Source organism: Muntiacus reevesi, chromosome 19, assembly GCF_963930625.1.
Source record: "Muntiacus reevesi chromosome 19, mMunRee1.1, whole genome shotgun sequence".
NCBI lineage: Eukaryota > Metazoa > Chordata > Mammalia > Artiodactyla > Cervidae > Muntiacus > Muntiacus reevesi.
In genome coordinates this window covers 40,957,758-40,977,373 of record NC_089267.1, presented here as the reverse complement: position 1 = coordinate 40,977,373, position 19,616 = coordinate 40,957,758, and the positions used below count along the sequence as shown (strand labels likewise).

Here is a 19,616-nt window from a genome sequence, read left to right as displayed (position 1 = left end):
ATGTTTTTATTCATTTGTTTATGGCTGTGCTGGATCTCTGTTGCTGCACAGGCTTTTCTCTAGTTGTGGCACGAGGGCTTCTCACTGCAGTGGCTTCTCCTGCGGCAGAGGACAGGCTCTAGGGCACGTGGCTCCGCACTTGTGTCTCCTCGGCTCTAGAGCACGGGCTCAGTCATCGGGGCACACAGGCTCAGCTGCCGGGCGGCCAGGTGGGATCTTCCCAGATCCGGGATCGAACCCGCGTCTCCTGCACTGGCAGGCAGATTCTTTCCTACTGACACCAGGGAAGCCACATTTGTCATCTTTTTTCAAACTCATACTTTATAGACATACAGTTTATTCATAATATAGGCAAAGGTTGAATACATGAGAAAATAAAAAAATACCTTTAGAAAGTGAAATAACACTGCCTGAAGGTAGTTTATCTCCTGATGGCCTTGTGAAGAATGTATCTCATTGGAGTAGAATTTAGGGGAAATGGATCACACTCCGTATATGAGTTTTCAGATTCTGAAGTCCACCCACATTCACAAATGTCTGTCTGAGTTACCCAGCAGGCCCTCAGCACTCACTGAGGAAGGACTCTGAGAACATCAGTCTTCAGGTGTGACAGTTTACGTGTTCAGGTTTTTGGACAAAACCCTCTTTATCCCAGATTACCTTCCTTCTACTAAGCCATATGCTTCAAGGAAAGTGAGATGTTTAGTATCAGATGAACACATACCCTTAGAACTCAAACTATAGAAGAAAAGACCTAATGAAAGAGTACTTCAGTAAGCACCATGTCAGAATCTCAGAATCACTTCTTGATGAGCCATCCTCTGTGTTTATAAAAAATTCAGATTGCTCATTTGTGAAGAGTCAGACCTCAAGGCCCTTGGCTTGTTATTGGCCTAATAGCACACTTTGTAATAAACTGCTGTTATTTAGCTAGGGCATGAAATCACTGTGTGATGTGCCTTTGAGAGCTTTGGGCTCCCAAAAAAAGATGTAGTGCATTCTCTTTTTTTAATTCATTTTTAATTGGAGAATAATTCTTTACAATGACATGTTGGTTTCTGCCCCACAGCGGGAATGAGCCGTAGTATATATGTGTCCCCTCCCTCCTGAACCTCCGTCTCACCCCCGCACCCCGCCCCACCCCTCTAGGGTGTCTGAGAGCAGTGGGTTGGGCTCCCTGTGTTACCCAGCAATTCCCCACCTACCTGTTTCACATATGGTAAACAATGTTTCCGTGCTACTCTCCTAATTTGTCCCATCCTCTCCTTTCCCTGCTGTGTCCACAACTCTGTTCTTTCTGTCTGCATCTCTGTTCTTTCTGTCTGCATCTCTGTTCCTGCCTTGAAAATAGGTTCATCAGTGATGTAATGCGTTAACTGTCATGCTTTAAACAGAGAGGTTTAAAGACTCCACTCTTAGCCTCTGGTTTCTTGTGGTTTAGGGGTATTGCAGCAGTATTTGAAAGATTTCTCTTTTTTCCCTTAATTTATTACTGAAGTACATATAGCATTTGTCTTCAAAGGTACATAACAAATCATACCTGCGTAAGCTGAGTGAATTTTCAAAGGGTAACCATCACTCAGATCAAGAACTAGCACATAACCAATATCTTAGAAGCCTCCTCATTCCCAACTCCTCCCAGTCGTCCCTGTAACTACTATCCTGACTTCTAACACTGTGGATTAGCTTTGATTCCCCCACCCATACACCACACACAGCCTCAGCATTGTGTGTGTGTGTGTGTTGATAGGTCTCCAGTAGGATTTTGACTGTAAATCCCTGTATAATTTGTAAGTCTAAAGAAGTTACTGATTTATCCAGGGGAATCTGAAACAGAAACCATCACCAAAAATGTGCCCTTGGGCCAAAACTGTGAACAAGAGAAAAGCAAAGAGGGGAGAATCAGAATCATTTTGTAGGTAAAAGATTACCTTTACAGCCAGGTTCCTCTTGGCTTGTGCTCTGAGGAACTTGGCACAGTTAGCCCAGCTAGGATGCTTTAGCAAGACTAATAATTGGTGAGTATAAGTGATCACCAAAAGTTCCACATTTGCTTGTCAAGAGGGTATATTACCATCTCTCTTATAAAGAAATCACTTCTCCAGCAACAGCAACTTCACCAGAACCCTCCAAGGAACCAAGAATTGATAAGACTGCACAGTCTTTAGGCACAGTTCACGTGAGGCATGGTTTGCTGGTTTCCTGGTTTCCAGCTCATTAGGGGAGGGTGAGGCTTCTGGTTGCCTGACCACAGCAGAAGTGATAGCTGACAAGCCTGATAGAAGGGTGTGGTACTGAAAAACCGTAAAAATCAAGTCCAAGAACTCAGAAAGCATTGGGCCTGTGAACAAGCAGTCTTGACAGACTTTCAGAGCCCCCACAGACATTATTGTGCATTAAGTCACGCTCCCAGTGATGATCCTGAGTGACTGTGAAAGCAGAAATTATGTTCAGTGCACTCTCTGGAATGAGAAAGACTGCTGTCCAAGAATGGCTGGGAGCTTGGCTTTGGGTTCAGCTTGGATCAGCCCTGCATTTAGTACTTGTAGCTGTGTGTCCCTGGGCAATTTAACTTCACCTGTAAAATGGGGACTGTATCTTTTCCTTGTAGCCCTGTTGTAAGGATCAGATGGAATTCCTTGTAAGCTCTAGATATTTGTTAGCTGTTACTAATTTTTGATACTATGACATGATTACGTGGAACATCCTATTTTTGGTTACAAATGAGATATAACCTTTTAAAGTGTGAAATCTCCTGGCTGGAGCCTTTCTAAATATATACACAGTGCAAAAAATAACTACTTTTATTACTTGGAAGTAACAGACATTTAAACTTTGAAACAGTTCATAATAGAAAGTAAAATCCGTGGACAAAGCTAGCCAAGCCAAGGAAACAAATAAAAGCTCAAGAAGAGGTGCATATAATGGCTTATTCCTCCTGGAGTCCAACATTACTCTACGAAGTGCACCCCCACATCATCCGGACCCACATCCTCCCCTGTTCTGGTCCCCTCTCATCTGTGGGGTGCAGTGTTCCACTGACAGAAATGATGAATTATCTGTTTCTTCCTTGGTACTTATTTAGATGGCTGATTTATGAAGAGCCTGGATTTCAAGGTCCCCCTTTTATCCTGGAACCTGGTGAATACCCTGACTTATCCTTCTGGGATACAGAGGAGGCATACATTGGATCCATGCGGCCACTGAAAATGGTAAAGATGGAATCCGATCATGTGTTCTTAGAATCAGTAATTCTTTGCTTGACTTTGATAATTCATGGGAATGTGACTTTAAAGCAATAAAGCAGAGTTTTAAAAGGTAAATATGTAGAGGATGGGACTTATTGCTAGATAGAAATAATAGAAAGGATAACTTGATAGTTGCTACAGATGGGAAAAAAAAATGTGGATAAGCCCATAGGTGTTCTTGGCCATGCAGAGTCACTGATGTGTGTGCACAGCTCAGCCCAGGGCAGATGTGAGAAGTGAGGAAGTGAAGAATTAAATCAGGAGGACAGACAAGGTCCAGCTTGTAGGTGTTAGAGAAGGGGATAATTAGGAGAGCATCACGATAAGTCAGGGCTTCTCTGGTGACTCAGATGGTAAAGAATCCGCCTGCAATGTGGGAGACCCGGGTTTGATCCCTGGGTTGGGAAGATCCCCTGGAGAAGAGAATGGTAACCTACTCCAGTATTCTTGCCTGGAGAATCCCCATGGGCAGAAGAGTCTGGCGGGCTACAGCCCATGGGGTTGCAGAGAGTCCGACACAACTAAGTGACCAACCACAGCACAGCACAATAAGTCAGGTGGATCTTAACAACCAAGCAGGATTATTTTAGATGGCGATGTCGGAGCTAGACGGCATGAGCCAGGTCAGAGCTGGCAAGGGCAGGGCTTGCTGAGGACCAGCTTGCTGTAATGACAGGGGGCCAGGCTGGGTGACTGCACTGGGGGCCCTGGAGTCAGATGTCCAGGTGAGTGCTGTCCTTCAAAGCCCTCCCTTTAGGAAGGATCCCGTGCTTCCTCCCCCTGTATTTTGCCTGGTTCTTTGTTTCTTCTGCAAGACTCTAAGCGTTGGCAGGCTCCAAGCTGCACCTGTCTTGACTTCATGTTGAGCTGCATCATAGGAAGTGTTCACTAAACACGTACAGCATGAGTGAGGCTCCTGTTAGAAATGTGCTCTTGAAATTCCACTTTGTGGTTGTCTTCTGAGTCAGTTTGAAACAAATTAGAAGGTCAGGAAGATAATTTTTTATCTTAATTTTATCCCTCCTGCCACAGGTTGTAGCTTAATTATCTAAATGTCTGCTTGTCTTCATGCAAATAATTCTGGGCTTTTTTTTCCTAAAATTAAATCCTCTTTCAAAGACTAAGGTTTTTTAAGTTTTCCGAATATGTAAAACAATTGCCTCAAGTTTTGAAGGCAGTTTTTAATGATAACCTACAGAATTGTAAAGTTCACAGAATTTGAAAAGGATTCCTTTTGAAAAGCATACTTAGTTGATTGTATGAACCCTGCTTTGTTGATTACAATCAGCCACATTCCTTTATAATTATAGTTCATTTGCTGTATTCAAGATCTTTGGCTATACTTTATTTTTCACTTATATATGTAACAACCTTTTAAAAAAAAGCCTTCTGACTTTCCCACTGCTGATTTAAACTCTTACCTTATTTAATACTTCTGTGTGACACCTCTTCTATGATTTTAATGAGATTTTTCTATTAAAATTTATTTATTCTAAACATATAGCAACCCCCATAAACCCATCCTCTATGGGATGTTTTAAATTTATCTAAGAATTTACCTAATTATTTCAGGAGCCCTTCAGATCATATTGTGAACTTAACTGAACTTCAACAGCTTTGTAAGCCAGAGGTTGCAAAATCAAATGCCTCCAGGGCCAGGCAGCAAATAGGCGTGAACAGGCAGACAGGGAGCTGAACCCCGGAAGAGGTGGAGACAGGCAAGTGGAGCCTGGATCCCTGCTGGAGGGTGAGCCCAGTGCAAGGTTAATAAGCACAGAAGGTGAGGGTTGTGAGAATCTGAGTCCAGAGATGTCAAATCTTAGGACTGCTTTTTAAGAGAAGTGAGAAATAGGCCTTTTGGGGGAGAAGTTTAGAGTTTAAAAAGCACAGATACCATGCAGATTCAGCTTGTAGACCACCTCTGTGAGACTCTTCCTCATATCTTTCCTGCATTTTTGGCAGTTTTAGAACTGTCTCCACATCAGTTAAACAAACCAGAGTGTAGTTGCTCTGCGTGGTTCCATGGCTTATCACAGACTGCCGCAGGTAATAGCAAATTCTAACTCATCAGTGACAAGCCACTTTTCTTACAGTATTATTTTTCTTTTCAGGGTGGCCGTAAAGTTGAATTCCCTACAGATCCTAAGGTAATGTACATTTTTAAAGAATTTTATTCCCATTCCATCTTCATGAAGACAATACTTGTGTGATTTTATGTATCACTTCCATAAAACATAACTTCAGTCAACGGGAGTTGTCCAGCTTATACATGCCATCACCTTCAGGTGAAAGGTGATGCTAACAGCGGGAGTTAGCACTAACAGTATGTGTAGCCATCGCTCAGAAGGCTCAGAAGATAAGCTGGAATTTGCAATTGCATTTACTAACTGCAGGGCCTGTTGCTACTTGTCGGAAAGGAAAAACCTTACTTTTCAAGACAAGTTCTCCCTACTCTAAAATCCTCCTTCTGCTAGTTCTGCTTTGCACATCTGTGACACACAGTTTGATCATTTTTAAAACAACAATACTTTGGTTCCTTAGTTTGGCCTGAGAAAAATTCTAAATATCAGTTCTAGACATTGAACAAAAACCAATTATGCATCTGTCTTTTGAACCTTGACTTCAGGCTATACCACAGCAGGAGAAAAATTCTAATTTTTAAAATTATAAGATACTTTTAGTTAATTAAAAAATGTGATTATAAAATTTTGTGCTCCAGGACTTAGTGATATTAAGTGATTGATTTAGTGTTTAGCTATTGAGATATTTAACTTCTTACAACTTACTGGCATATCTCATTTCTGTTATAGGTAGTTATTTATGAAAAGCCTTTCTTTGAAGGAAAATGTATGGAGCTGGAAACAGAGATGGGTAGGTTTATCATGGAAGGAGGTGAAACAGAAGAAGCCACTGGAGATGAACATTTGTCATTTATATCAGTGGGATCTATGAAAGTTCTACGAGGCATGTAAGTAGATAGGCGTGACCTGTAAGGATTCCTTTTTATTCCCTTTAATAACATAAAAAACATGCTATCTCCCCTGCAAAGATAGCATTCCAGATTGCAGGGTGGAGTGAATAAACATGTTTTCTTCAGCTAATTGTGACCTGGATTTGATGGGCTGGTTTGGGATCAGTCAGCTGGGCAAGGCTGATAAATTGGGCCATCTAGATCGATCAAATCTACAGTCTTGTTTATTGATATTATACTCCAAACAATTAAACTGTTAGTTTGCTTTCTATTTTTTACGATCATATTTTGCACTTTATAGAGCTTACATATTTTCTCTAAAGTCTACACTTGAAAATGGCTTGTAAATAGCCCAAAATATACACTATATTAATTATTATTGGAAGAAAGTTCATCCAGTTTTATTTGCTAAAGTTCTTTTGAGTCAGTTATTAAACACACTTAGACAAACATGTACACATATACGCTGACCTCCCCATATTCCTTTAAGGAACATTGGTATATACTTCTTAGGTTGATTTCTTGGTGAAGTGAAGTGAAAGTTGCTCAGTCGTGTCTGACTCTTTGTGACTCCATGGACTGTGGCCCACCTGGCTCCTCTGTCCATGGAATTCTCCAGGCAATAATACTGGACTGGAAAATAATAATAATAATAATACTGGAGTGGGTTGTCATTCCCTTCTCCAGGGAATCTTCCAGACCCAGGGATTGAACCCAGATCTCTTGCATCACAGGCAGATTCTTTACCATCTGAGTCACTAGGGAGGCCGTTCTCCTAATCTCTTAAATGCTAGGGAAGAATTCCAATAGTCATAATGCATGGGTCCATGTCTAGCTTTATAGCTATTTACATTCGTCAGTGACACTGATATTTTAACAGTACTGAAAATTTCTACTCTTCTTTCTGTTGTAGTTGGGTGGCTTATGAGAAGCCTGACTTTACAGGTCATCAGTATTTGCTTGAGGAAGGAGAATACAAGGACTGGAATGACTGGGGAGGCTACAGTGGAGAACTTCAGTCTTTACGACCTATATTAGGTGTAAGTTACAGAAAAGCTAATGGGTAATACTTGGGCATTTTTGAATAATAATTGGCTAGCCTTTGACTTTTGAATTTTTTTTTTTTTCTCAACAGGATTTTTCGAATGCTCACATGATAATGTACAGTGAAAAAAACTTTGGATCCAAAGGTTCCAGTATTGATGTATTAGGAATTGTTGCTAATTTAAAGGAGACTGGATATGGAGTGAAGACACAGTCTATTAATGTACTGAGTGGAGTGTAAGTGAAATAACCCAATGGGGATTTTAATAGTGAGCTTCACTTTGGTTTGTGTTAAAGTAATGGAGTCTTTGACCCAGAGTAGACACTCAATAAGTACATATCTCAAAAGTGAAACATTAAATTAGCCATTTAATACTGCTACAGTATTTTTATAACTGCTTCTTAAAATCTTTCTCATATAGTATCTTTTATATGTAATATAACATTGGAGCAGACTTTTGAGTTGCATTATGAAATCTACAGATTCACTTCCCTTGTCATTCTTCATGAAAAGAACTCACGAATTTCTTAAGATCGGACACAAATAATAATAGTGATTTAACATTAGACACCTGAGGTTGGGACAAAGTCCCATTTGATTTTCTTATGGTCCTACACCTGCTCTATTATATTTCCTATTATTTTTTTTTTTCCAGTTATATTAAGATATAGTTGATATACAGCACTCTATAAGTTTAAGGTGTGCAATGTAATGACATATTCATCCTGAAATGATACCAACATAATTTCAGTGAACATCATCTCATAGATACAAAATAGAAGAAGAAAAAATGTTTTCCTTGTGAGGAGAACTCTTAGGATTTACTCTTTTAATTTTCGTATATAACATAGAGCAGAATTAATTATATTAATCATACTCTACATTATATCCCCAGTATTTATTTATCTAATAACTGGAAGTTTATACTTTTTTACCATCTTCATCCAACTCCCCCCACTTCCCATCTCTGTAACCACAAATCTGATCTCTTGTTCTATGAGTTTGTTTACAATATGTTAGTTCGTGGTACACAACATAGTGCTTTAATATTTCTGTGCATTTCAAAATGATCACCATGATAAGTCCAAATCTGATCTCCTGTTCTATGAGTTTGTTGTTTTTGAAGTATAATTGGCTTACAACATTATGTTAGTTTGTGGTACATAACATAGTGCTTTAATATTTCTGTGCATTTCAAAATGGTCACAATAAATCTAGTTACCTTCTGTCACGTACCAAGATATTACATAATTATTGATAACATTCCCGATGTTGTACATTTCATTCCCATGACTCATTTATTTTGTAACTGCAAGTTTGTACCTCTTAATTTACCTCACCTGTTTCACTCATCCTCCCACCCCCCTCCACTCTGGCAACCACCTGTTCTCTGTATCTATGACCATTTTCTGTTTCGTTATGTTTGTTCCTTTTGTTCTTAGATGCCACATATAAATATGTGGTATTTGTCTTTCTCTATTTCACCTAGCATAATACCATCTCGGTCCTCCCATGTTGTGCAAAGAGCAAGATTTCATTCTTTTTTATGGTGGAGTAATATTCCACTGTGTGTGTCTGTGTATACACACAACATCTATCCATGTTACATATATAGGTTGCTTCTCTGTCTTGGATATGGAACGCTGCAGTGAATATAGGGGTCCTCGTATCTTTTTGACTTAGTGTTTTTGTTTTCTTTGGAAGAATACCCAGAAATGAAATTGCTGCACTGTGTAGTTCTATTTTTAACTTTTTGAGGAACCCATGTTGTTTTCCATAGTTACTGCACTCATTTATATTCCTACCAACAGCGCACAAGGGCTCCCTTTTCTCTACATCCTCGCCAACACTGGTTATTTGTTGCCTTTTTGACAGTAGCCATTCTGACAGGTGTGAGGCAATATCTCGAGGTGAATTTGATTTGCATTTCCTGATGATTAGTTGTGTTGGGTATATTTTCAAGCGTCCATCGGCGTCTGTTGGTCCTTTTGGAAAAATGTGTGCTTAGGTCCTCTGCCTATATTTTAATCAGATGTTTTGCTTTTTTGGTGTTGAGTTGTATGAGTCCTTTGCTATTTTGGATATTAAGCCTTTATCAGATACGTTGTTTGCAAATATTTTCTCCTATTCAGCAGGTGCCTTTTCGATTGGCTGGTGGTTCCCTTTGATGTACAAAAAGCTTTTTAGTTTGATGTAGTCCCTTTTGTTTATTTTTGCTCTCGTTTCCCTTGCCTGAGGAGACATATCCAAAAAAATATCGCTAAGACATGTCAAAGAGCATACTGCCTATGTTTCCTCTAGGAGTTTTATGGTTTCAGATCTTAAATGTAAGTCTTTAATCCATTTTTGGGTTTATTTTTTATATGGTGTGAGAAAGTAGTCCAATTTGATTCTTTTCCATGTAGCTGTTGAATTTTCCCAGCATGATTTATTGAAGAGTCTTTTCCCCTTTGTGTTATATGATTGCCTCCTCTGTTATAAATTAACCATATAGGTGGGTTCATTTCTTGGCTATTATTTTAACATAAAAATAATTGTTTCAGTGTACCTGGAATTTGCTACTGAGTGCTTTACTAATGCTGAAGTAAGTTTTTATTGAAAGTTGACTAGTCAAGACTCCTTGGGATGCAAGTGGCTACAGGTCAAACTAAAATGGCATAAGTGATAAAAATGTAATATATTGGCATGTGTAACTGAAAAGCCCTGATGGTACAGGAGTTTAGACACTGTGTGAGAACCTGATCTCCATCTCTTGACTGGGCCTTTGCTATGCTGGCTTCACTTTAGGCAGGTCGTTTTGTTACCAAGTCCATGGTCATACTGCTCGCCATACTACAGGCCAGTAAATCTAGAAACAAGGTATTAGGGCAAAAATAGTGACTTTTTTGGAAAGCCAGCGGACTGAGAAGATGGCAGACTGGTGTCTAAAAGAGCCATCTTGCTGGGGTTTGGATGCTAGTTTCTTTTATAGAACACAGAAGGGGAAGTGAAGTGGTAAAGTAAAAAGGACAATAAATTGTTGCAATTGTTCCCTGGTTCTGGCCAGACTCCCCAAGGGATGTGTTGATTTTTACTTTCCTGCAGCCAGGTGGGCCTGGTCAGGACATTTCCTGTGAGCTAAACAAAAAGTATTCTAGGATAACACTTGGGTGTGGGAGGCAGATTCCCAGAAGTGGACCATTATGTTTAAGCTATGGCAGCATCCCTTTAGTGATTAACTTGTAGCAAAAGCAATAGAGAACACAAAGGCTAAGGTAGAAGAAATGGAGTAAATGTGGAGTCAGATTTGTTCTACCTTGGTGGTTTAGCAGGATAAATATCTGCCTGCCAGTGCAGGAGACACAAGGGATATAGCTTTGATCCTTCGTTTGGGAAGATCCCCGGAGTAGGAAATGGCAACTCACTCCAGTATACTTGCCTGGAAAACCCTATGGGCAGAGGAGCCTGGCGGGCTCCAGTCCATGGGGTCGTAAATAGTCGGACACAACTTAGTGACTAAACAGTAACAACAAATCACACTTTTTCTCTGGGACCTGTGGCAGCAGCATCTGGTTTCTGTTCTTGACTCTGCTTCCAGTGGAAAGCTTCTCTTTCCCACAGAGGTTCCAGGTTTGACTTTGATTCTGTACACTTAGGTCATATGGACATATCTGAACCAATTACTGTAGCCAAGGAGAAGGCCATGCCTATGATACATGCACAGCTCTGGAGCTGAGATGTAGGGTCAGTCCAATGGGGGCTAGTTATATATGATTGGGCTGAGGGGGTTCCCCAGGAACATCAGATAAGAGTGGAGGCAGATACTGGATTGGCAGGAACAGATGTCTGTTAACGTGAGCTGTATGATTATTTTTATGGTCCAGGCTGATGTCAGTTATAATTTGTTATGAGAGTATTCTTAAACGGTCACATGAAATCGACTTTGGTTCTGCTGAAAGTGTTTGGTATTAGGTTCTTATGGCCTGAGTAACATAGGCTATATGAATCACTCTAACCTCAACTCTATTGTATTTCAAGGGATTTTCCACAGACGCCCTGGATATTTTAGATGCATCTACAATGTAATATGCTTTTAATGTTAGTAACATCATTACATTCTTGTGTTGGTTGTTTGTGGCACCGTCTTGGCAGAATGACACAGTGACTTCTGGGGCTTCCATTCTTAGCAGGAAATGCCTTCTCCTAAGTCCTGTTCTGGAACCCTAACATATTAGAATCTTCCATAGACAAAGGCATGGCATTCAGAAGTCATCTGAAATATTGCTGTGGCTATATAGTATTTTTGACTGCCTTTAAAGTAAACTATTTAGAGGGAGAATATACAATGACCAGCTCAGTATGGGGAAACGGTTGAACATTTTGATACTCACCAGGCGTGTTGGGTCCATTAGTCAGAGCCCAGTCATACACCCTAGCTGAGGAAGCAAAATGATGCCGGGTGGATTCCCATCAGGCATGTACGTAGATTATGCTATTAGCACAGGTAAAACTACTGTGCCTGGAGTCAGTCTCTTCTATCCAGCCCTTGTTTACTTAAAGTCTGTTTCCTTTATAGAATGTTGCTTTTATATGCTTCTATTTTTAGTCATTTCTAGTTACATTTCCTGGCTTAGGCTTTTTCTTTTCGGTTGGTTGGTAGCAGTTGGGTTTTGTTGTTGGGGGAAGTTGAAAGGAGGCGTGCATGTGCATGCACACACACAGCCACTTCCTTTTACATTCTGGGTTGTAGAAGTGCTTCAATTTGCCAAGGCCAGCTGCTTCCTCATATTTCACTCAGTTGATCATTAGACAAATATTTATTGAGGTCTATTATGTGCAAAGCATTGTATCCTCAAAGAAGTTTTAGTGTTTATATAAAACATAATTACTGCTACAAAAGATGCAAAGATTAAGTGCTGTGGGGACCTACAGCCGAGAGGAATGAATTTCCAGCTTGGACACAGGGAAGACTTCGGAGGAGGTAGCACTGGAGTTGAGCCCTGCAGGATAGGAAGGTTGAGATGTGCCAGTGTCACATGCGTAATAAATTCCCTGGGTGGTAAACTCATTATTAATAACTCAAACCGAGAACAGCCTTCAGGAAGGGTACCCGTGAATCCAGCAGAAGAGGTTTTAGGAACTACATTTCATTTCTTGTTGAAACATTAGAAGAGTTGCCTTTACACATCCCGCTCATCACCTCCTAGTTCTATGCTATCCTCTTGCTTACCTGGTGAAAACTGGGCTAATTTTTAAAAACGAAGAGCAAAATGAAGTATTTCTAGAGTCCAGATTTTTTTCAAAAAGTGTTGTTGTTTTGACGCAACAGAAGGGCAGGTTTGCACTGCTGCTCTTAAATCCTGAGCAGTGATCCCAGCAGGCTGAGATCTGTTCGTACTTATACTTGTCCGCCCTCCGCCCCTTCCAATCTTGCAGACAGAGAAGTGTTGATTCATATGTTCAGTATATGCTTAAACAAGGACAGGAAGGAGTTTTCTTCCTAAGAGTTTCAGGTATAAGTTATAAATAGACTCTAGATGATAGATATACCAGAGCATCTCAGAAATGAATTTTGAATTTTTTACCCCCATATTCATGGGTGATTCATCTGGGGCCGCATCTTGGAAGGAAAACAACACTACTGTCAATTCAAGTGACATTTTAATAAATGGGTTTCCTGTTTCAACTTCAGTGAGTTAGATAGGCTTACTTCAGTGTTGGGTGTTTTCTTATTGGAGGCTAATTACTCTACAATATTGTAGTGGTTTTGCCATACATTGACATGGATCCGCCACAGGTGTACATGTGTCCCCCATCCTGAACCCCCCTCCCCCCCTTCCTTCCCATCCCATCCCTCTGGGTCATCCCGGTGCACCAGCCCCGAGCACTTGTCTCATGCATCGAACCTGGACTGGGTGTTCTCCTACAAGTAATGTATTTTAGTTTTATAGGGAAGTACAGTACCCACACTTGTTAAACAAACACCAACAGAAGCACTGGCTGAAGTGTCTTTCAAAGCTTGCTCGTCTTGTCTCGAATTTTCTGTCCGTCCCTCCTCACTGGCTGTTTTCCTTTCAAACCTTAAAGTCAAACAGTCAAGCAAAGAGGACTTTAAGCCTCTTGACCCTCTAACCTTCTGTGCCTCTAACTTGCTATGGACCCAGAGCCTTGTCAGGAGAATTTCTTTGTGATGTGTCTTAACCTCTTTGATTTTTCTTTAAGTCCTGGCTTTTGTAAAGTAGATTTTCCTGCTCTGTGGAAACTCCTCCCCAGTTGCAGTGTTCTGCCATCCCTCTGTTGTTTCTCTTCATGACTAAGCCAGAGGCTGTGTGAACAGAGGCCACACACCCGGGCACCCATGAGCTGTCAGCACTGGGGTCTCGGTCAGCGCCCTTACTTAAAAATGAAAGTACAGACTTGTACAAAGGTTAGGGGATCTCTTTAAAGTTACCTGATAGTTAGTGTCATGACCATATTTAGAACTGGCGTCCTAATTCTTCATCTCACAGTGTTGGAGAATAGAATTTTTAAATTGCTTAATGAGCTTCTGAAGTGGGAGAGCAGTATTTTCTGAAGTAGACTGTGACTGGTGCTTACAGCAGTTTCTCCAGTCAGATGGCCAGGAGTGAGTCCAGATGCTAGCTGTCATAACTAATTATCACTTGAGGTTTTTGCAGTGTTCTCTTTGATGACTGTTTATTTCCAAGTAATAAGTGTACTTGAGTTTTTAAGTCAAGCCCTTTAGATAAGTTATAATTGTTCTAATTGTGAAGCATGTGGGCTGTTTTAAGTAGAATGGTAAATGAAAAGATACTTTACAGGGTAGGTGGCAGTTCAGGTCAAGAAATGAGACCTGGTGAGCCTCAGGAGACTCGGACAAGGGTTCATTCATCCTTGGCCACTAACTGATTGTGTCACCTTGGACAGGTCACATCCCATTCAGAACAAACAGCAACAACTAATTCCATGTGATACTTCTTACCCATCTCTGAACTTTTGAGGGCAAGAATCTTGTCTTTTTCACCTTGCATTCCTAGTATCCCAGCACACGTGGTAAATGACCTGTTAAATGAATAAATTTTTTTCTGTGTCTCTAGGTTTTCCTTTCTGTAACATGTGAAAAACAGTTCCTCCCTGTTACTGAGTCCTAGCTCACACTGCTCGCCACACAACAGGCCAGTTAATTGACAGACAAGGTGTTAGGGCAAGGAATAGCTCCTTTATTTAGAAAGCCAGCAGACCTAGAAGATGGTAGGCCATCTTTGTCCCAAAGAACCATCACCCAAGTTAGAATTCAGGCTGCTTTTACTCTCTAAGGGAAGGGGGTGTGGCGGATTGTTGCAAATGTCTTGGTACTGCAATACTTTGTTCTTGGCAGCTATCCATGTGGGTCCAGTCACAGTGTTCCTATAAGCCTCCACAAGACAATTATAATTTTCTGTTTTAGAGCTATTTATCTCTATATGAATGGGAAAGTGTTACACCTTTAAAGGTCAGAGTCTTGAGAATGGATTATGATGCATATTTCAGTGTATAAGCAACATTCCTTTACGGAGGTGCCGCACCAGCATGAGTAAGCACAGGCAACGGAGCACAAAGGTTAGAGCTAAAGGAACAGATTCAATGTGGAGTCAAGTGTGTTTTCTCTTATAGAAGAATAAATGTGATAACAGATGTAAAAAGCGTTTTGGAAAGTTCTGAGCATATACATAGGCATAAAGGTATTATTCCTTTAAGCTGTGAGAGGACCAGTGCAGGGCAGTGAATTAACTGAGGAAACACTGAGTATCTCTTGAATGTAACAGAACTGAAAAACTCTCTTTCCCTTCAAAGACTTTATCTTTAGATAGGAAACAGCATCAATAAGTTGGTTTTGACTTTCCCCTCTGAGTGTGGATCACTTAAAAGACTTAAAAGATAAAAAATGTGAAAACATTCCAGGAGATTTGTTCTTAGTATTCCCGAGAGTTTGTTTGGTTTTGCTTATTATGTAGTTGTGTTATGTTGGAAAACCTGATTGAAACAAAATTTTCATTATTTAGCTATTTTATGATTTTAAAGCATTTTTTTTTTTCTGTCTGCTTCCACCCCCCCTCCACCCACAGTGTGATTTGTTGTGTAAGAGAGACATAACTTCTGTAATATCTTTCTGGAAAGATAACTTTTTGTTATCAACATTAAAGAATCCTTAGTTGTTTATTAGAAGAGTTTTTATAGGTATTTCTTGAAAGTCCAAATTGTCTCCTTAGAATCAGAAACACAGAGAAATATCCTCATTGGAGCTTTCTCAGGGAATAGGATTTGGTAAGTGAGAATATCAAAAGGTTCATGCAAAGATATTCTTTTTCTTGCCACTTTGATTTGTCCTACAAATTATCTGCTCCTAAAAGATTAATGGAGAGCAAGAAAAGTTAAGATTACTAATTAGTAAAACAAATGAAAGTTGCTCTATGATACATATTTACCCAAATATGTGATTTATTACAAATGTAAACTATGAACTGTAATGAGTCAGTGTTTTTGTTTCTTTAGATGGGTAGCCTATGAAAATCCTGACTTCACAGGAGAACAGTATATACTGGATAAAGGTTTCTATACCAGCTTTGAGGACTGGGGAGGCAAAAACTGTAAGATCTCCTCTGTTCAACCCATATGTTTGGTAAGGAGTTATATTTTTCTATGAGAACATTTGCCTGAATTTTGGATTCCCTTAATGTGTGCTTCTGGTTCATGAAACATTTTATTATAGAAACTATCCTGAGATTATTTTTAATGGTAATTGTTAATGATCTAGAGAAAAAACTTTCAAGATGTCTACCCTACTCATTTCCTTTTCTCTTCCCTTTAAAAATTCTTAGGATTCTTTCACTGGCCCGAGGCGGCGAAATCAGGTAACTTAACAAAGTCTCTCTTTTTCATAATTAGAAACCTTCCACTGAAAAGCTGAAAACATAATACATTTAGGGAAATGCTGTTAGTTTTACCCATTTTTATGCCTCAAAGCCTAAGTTTACAGTAAAGCTCAATTAGGGGCTTCCCAGGTGGCTCAGTGGTAAAGAATCTGCCTGCCAATGCAGGAGGTGCAGGGAAACGGGCTTGATCCCTGGGTCGGAAAGATCTCTTGGAGGAGGAAATGGCACCCTGCTCCAATATTCTTGCCTGGAAAATCCCATGGACAGAGAAGCCAGATGGGCTACAGTCCATAGGGTCAGAGAGAGTCAGACATGACTGAGCAACTGATCACGCAAGGCTTAATTGATAACACTGACCCATGTCTAAATACTTCTTATAAAATGTTCTTATATGTAAAGTTAAATTTTATATCATTACAGTGGATTATTTATATTAATATACTGGGAATAGTATTTCAAACAATAGCATATAGTTTTTGTGGTAAACAATAAAATATATTTTCATATTTGCTGTGTCTGCATTAGACATTTTATATGGCTTCTTTTACATGGTCTCTCACTTAAGCCTTTTGCGTGCTGACTCTCTACATCAACTGAAGTGTTAAATTTGTTATTTAAGACTTTTTAATGTAAGTGTTCAGACAGCCGTAATTACAGAGGCACACACAGCACTGTAGCCTCCTTTATTGGGATACCCAAGAGTCTAACAAGTCAGCAGGTGACTTCCACTGAGGGAGGAAAACTGCACTACATGTTTCCAAGATATAGTTTCTTATAAATGTTAGACCTGTAAACAATTACTTTTGGCCACAATAAAGCTTTAAAATGCCTCACAGCTTGTTAGGACAGGATAGGATGTTCTGTAGAAAGCTGCCTCTATTGTTGGACTGTCCTTTGATGACTCTGAATTAAACAGGCGTGAATGGTGCAGCCAAAGTACTTCTAATTAATCATTAATACAGACACAGAAAATTAAAGGACTTATAAAATTCACACCAGCTTACTGTAACAAAAGTTAACAGGTCATGTTTGGTCATCATTTCAAAGGCTGAATGAATATATTTAGGAATATAAGTTTACTTGTTTCTGTTTACTTTTTCCAAAGATTCACTTGTTTTCGGAACCACACTTTCAAGGTCGCAGTCAATGTTTTGGAGAAACAATAAGTCAAATTGATGATTCATTCTCTACCAAGTCTTGTAGAGTTTTAGGAGGCAGGTAAGCAAAACAGTGGACTGGAAGAGCCCCATCAGTGTGGGAAACAGGACTCACACCAGCACGTAAATACACCTGTAGGTGCTTGGCACTATACAACCACCGAATAGTACCAGACTGTGTGAGTACTGAAGTATACTTTAGGCTGGGTGCTGGACGTCAGCCGGCACAGGCGTCAGTCAGGGTGGGCGGGAGAAGTTGGACACCATCCCCTCCTTGTGCAATGGGATTGAGGTCAGGTTCTCTGCACTGTAGGTCTCTCCTGTCATCTGTCAAGGGATTCTAGGTCATCTCTAAGGCTCATCCCAAGGTAGATTTGTTTACAGGTGGGTAGGAGGAGGGTAGGCATTCTGAATGTTAGGCAAGTGCATGGCTGGACTGGAGGGCTGATGGGGGGCACACTGCCCGCACTAGCTGGGTGGCCTCTGTATTTGGGGAAGGGGAAGTGACTTTGGACAGGGAGGGTGGACTCAGATGACGACTCCCCTCAGCATGTGAGCTTAGACGGACACCACAGGATACACAGGACAGGCCAGGCAAGGAGTCCAAGCCAGGAGAAGGGATCAGGAAGCCTTTAGAGCAATCTATGCAAAAGGTGATGAAGAATTAAATCAAATAATAGTAATAATAGTAGTGTTAGTAATGCCTTTTAATCATACACTGAGGATTAGTGTATGAGAAGCTTCAAGGGCTTGACAAAACCACCTTGGCCTGTAGTAGAATAGTGTCACCATGAGAGGAGCAAGGAATGCTGGAAGGTGGAAAGGTGAAAGCATGAATCATTTCATGGAGAAAAATTTATTTCCCAAATGCAACGTTATTATGATTATTAATTTGCTACAAGATGAAATGCAGTAAATATACCCAGATATTTTTGAAGAGAGAACACTGTTAGCAATAAGAAGCATTGTGTTTATTGAATGGCAGGTCACCTCTAAAACTCAGACTTCTAGACCAGGCAGACTCAGATTATACCCTGTACATGTGTGTGGTTTTTCCTTTGTAGCTGGGTTGCATATGATGGAGAAAATTTCTCTGGTAATCAGTACGTGTTGGAGGAAGGCCACTATCCTTCGCTGTCTGCAATGGGATGCCAACCTGGAGCGACCTTCAAGTCTCTTCGTTTCATAGATGTTGTAAGTACGTCAGGGTGAACGCTGTGCCAACAGAGAGGTATGGTCACAACGCTGAGTCAGGGCGAGGGCACCAGCAGGTGGACTTCCTCATGGACAATTTGGAGGCAGAAAAAAATAGCCACATGTGGAACTCTCCTCCCTGGTCTCTCTGCAGACCTTTAAATGTAAATTGGCTTCACATGCTGTTTCCTCTGCCGTGAGGGGCAGTGTTGGGTCAGTCCTGCTGCACTCGGATGTGCCAGCTCAAGGCTCTCTGTCTCGTTTTCACATTTCATACCTGACCCCTATTTCTCTGCCTTTCCTTCTATAGGCACCCACTCTAATGTGTTTGGGGTACAGTTTGGATATTCTTATAAAATGTATGTTGCATAGAAATATGTGTAAAGGCTTTTATTTTATATACAGTATTATGCTATAGTTCTCACTGTGTTATAAACATAACTACTTACATTAAAAAATTTTAAAGTCATGTATTATGCTGTATGTACATCTTAGTTAGAGTCTCATGTGTGTACATGATGTAACATGTACATACAATATGTGGGTCAATAACCAGATGTACATACAGCATAATGGATCACCCTGGGAGGGAATCCTTGGGGAATACAGATTAAAGGGGGATTTACTGGATTTCATGTGCATGAGTATGCACTTTCACTAAGTATTGCCCAATTCCACCACTTTACATTGTGGCCGGCAGTGCGTGTGGGTTCCTATTTCCGGTATCATTGCCGTTACTGAGTATTCTGACATACTAACTTTTGTCACTTTAAAAGAATCTTAGTTACTAGTCACTTGGGTTTCTGCTCAATGAAATGCCTACTTATATCCTTTGCCCAGCTCTTTAGTTTTCTGTCATTACTGACTTGCAGAAATTCCTTATAGTTTTAAAATCTATTTATTCTGTTGTTTTAGAGATTTGTAATCAAATTACTTCCCCCAGTTTATCATGTATGTGCTAATCCAGACTATAGTGCTCCTCTTTGACCAGAAATCTTTAATTTTGACACAAAGCAATATTCAGTAGAACAAAACTATAAGAAAATGTTCAGATGTTAAAGGTCTGGGGACTGACAGTTTGGGAAACAGTATTTGGTAGCTGATAAAAAG

General features: G+C 40.2%; 1 protein-coding gene across 1 annotated transcript in view; it reads left to right on the top strand.

Annotated features, from left to right (window-relative positions):
* The window catches only part of CRYBG1 (crystallin beta-gamma domain containing 1), a 228,023-nt gene that overhangs the window by 196,332 nt on the left and 12,075 nt on the right, over positions 1-19,616 (top strand). The window contains exons 9-17 of the mRNA XM_065911626.1: positions 3,086-3,212; positions 5,360-5,395; positions 6,059-6,216; positions 7,133-7,259; positions 7,355-7,500; positions 15,776-15,902; positions 16,102-16,134; positions 17,261-17,373; positions 18,377-18,506. Of these exons, the coding sequence (XP_065767698.1) occupies positions 3,086-3,212; positions 5,360-5,395; positions 6,059-6,216; positions 7,133-7,259; positions 7,355-7,500; positions 15,776-15,902; positions 16,102-16,134; positions 17,261-17,373; positions 18,377-18,506 (997 nt within the window). The remainder of the gene's footprint in view (positions 1-3,085; positions 3,213-5,359; positions 5,396-6,058; positions 6,217-7,132; positions 7,260-7,354; positions 7,501-15,775; positions 15,903-16,101; positions 16,135-17,260; positions 17,374-18,376; positions 18,507-19,616) is intronic.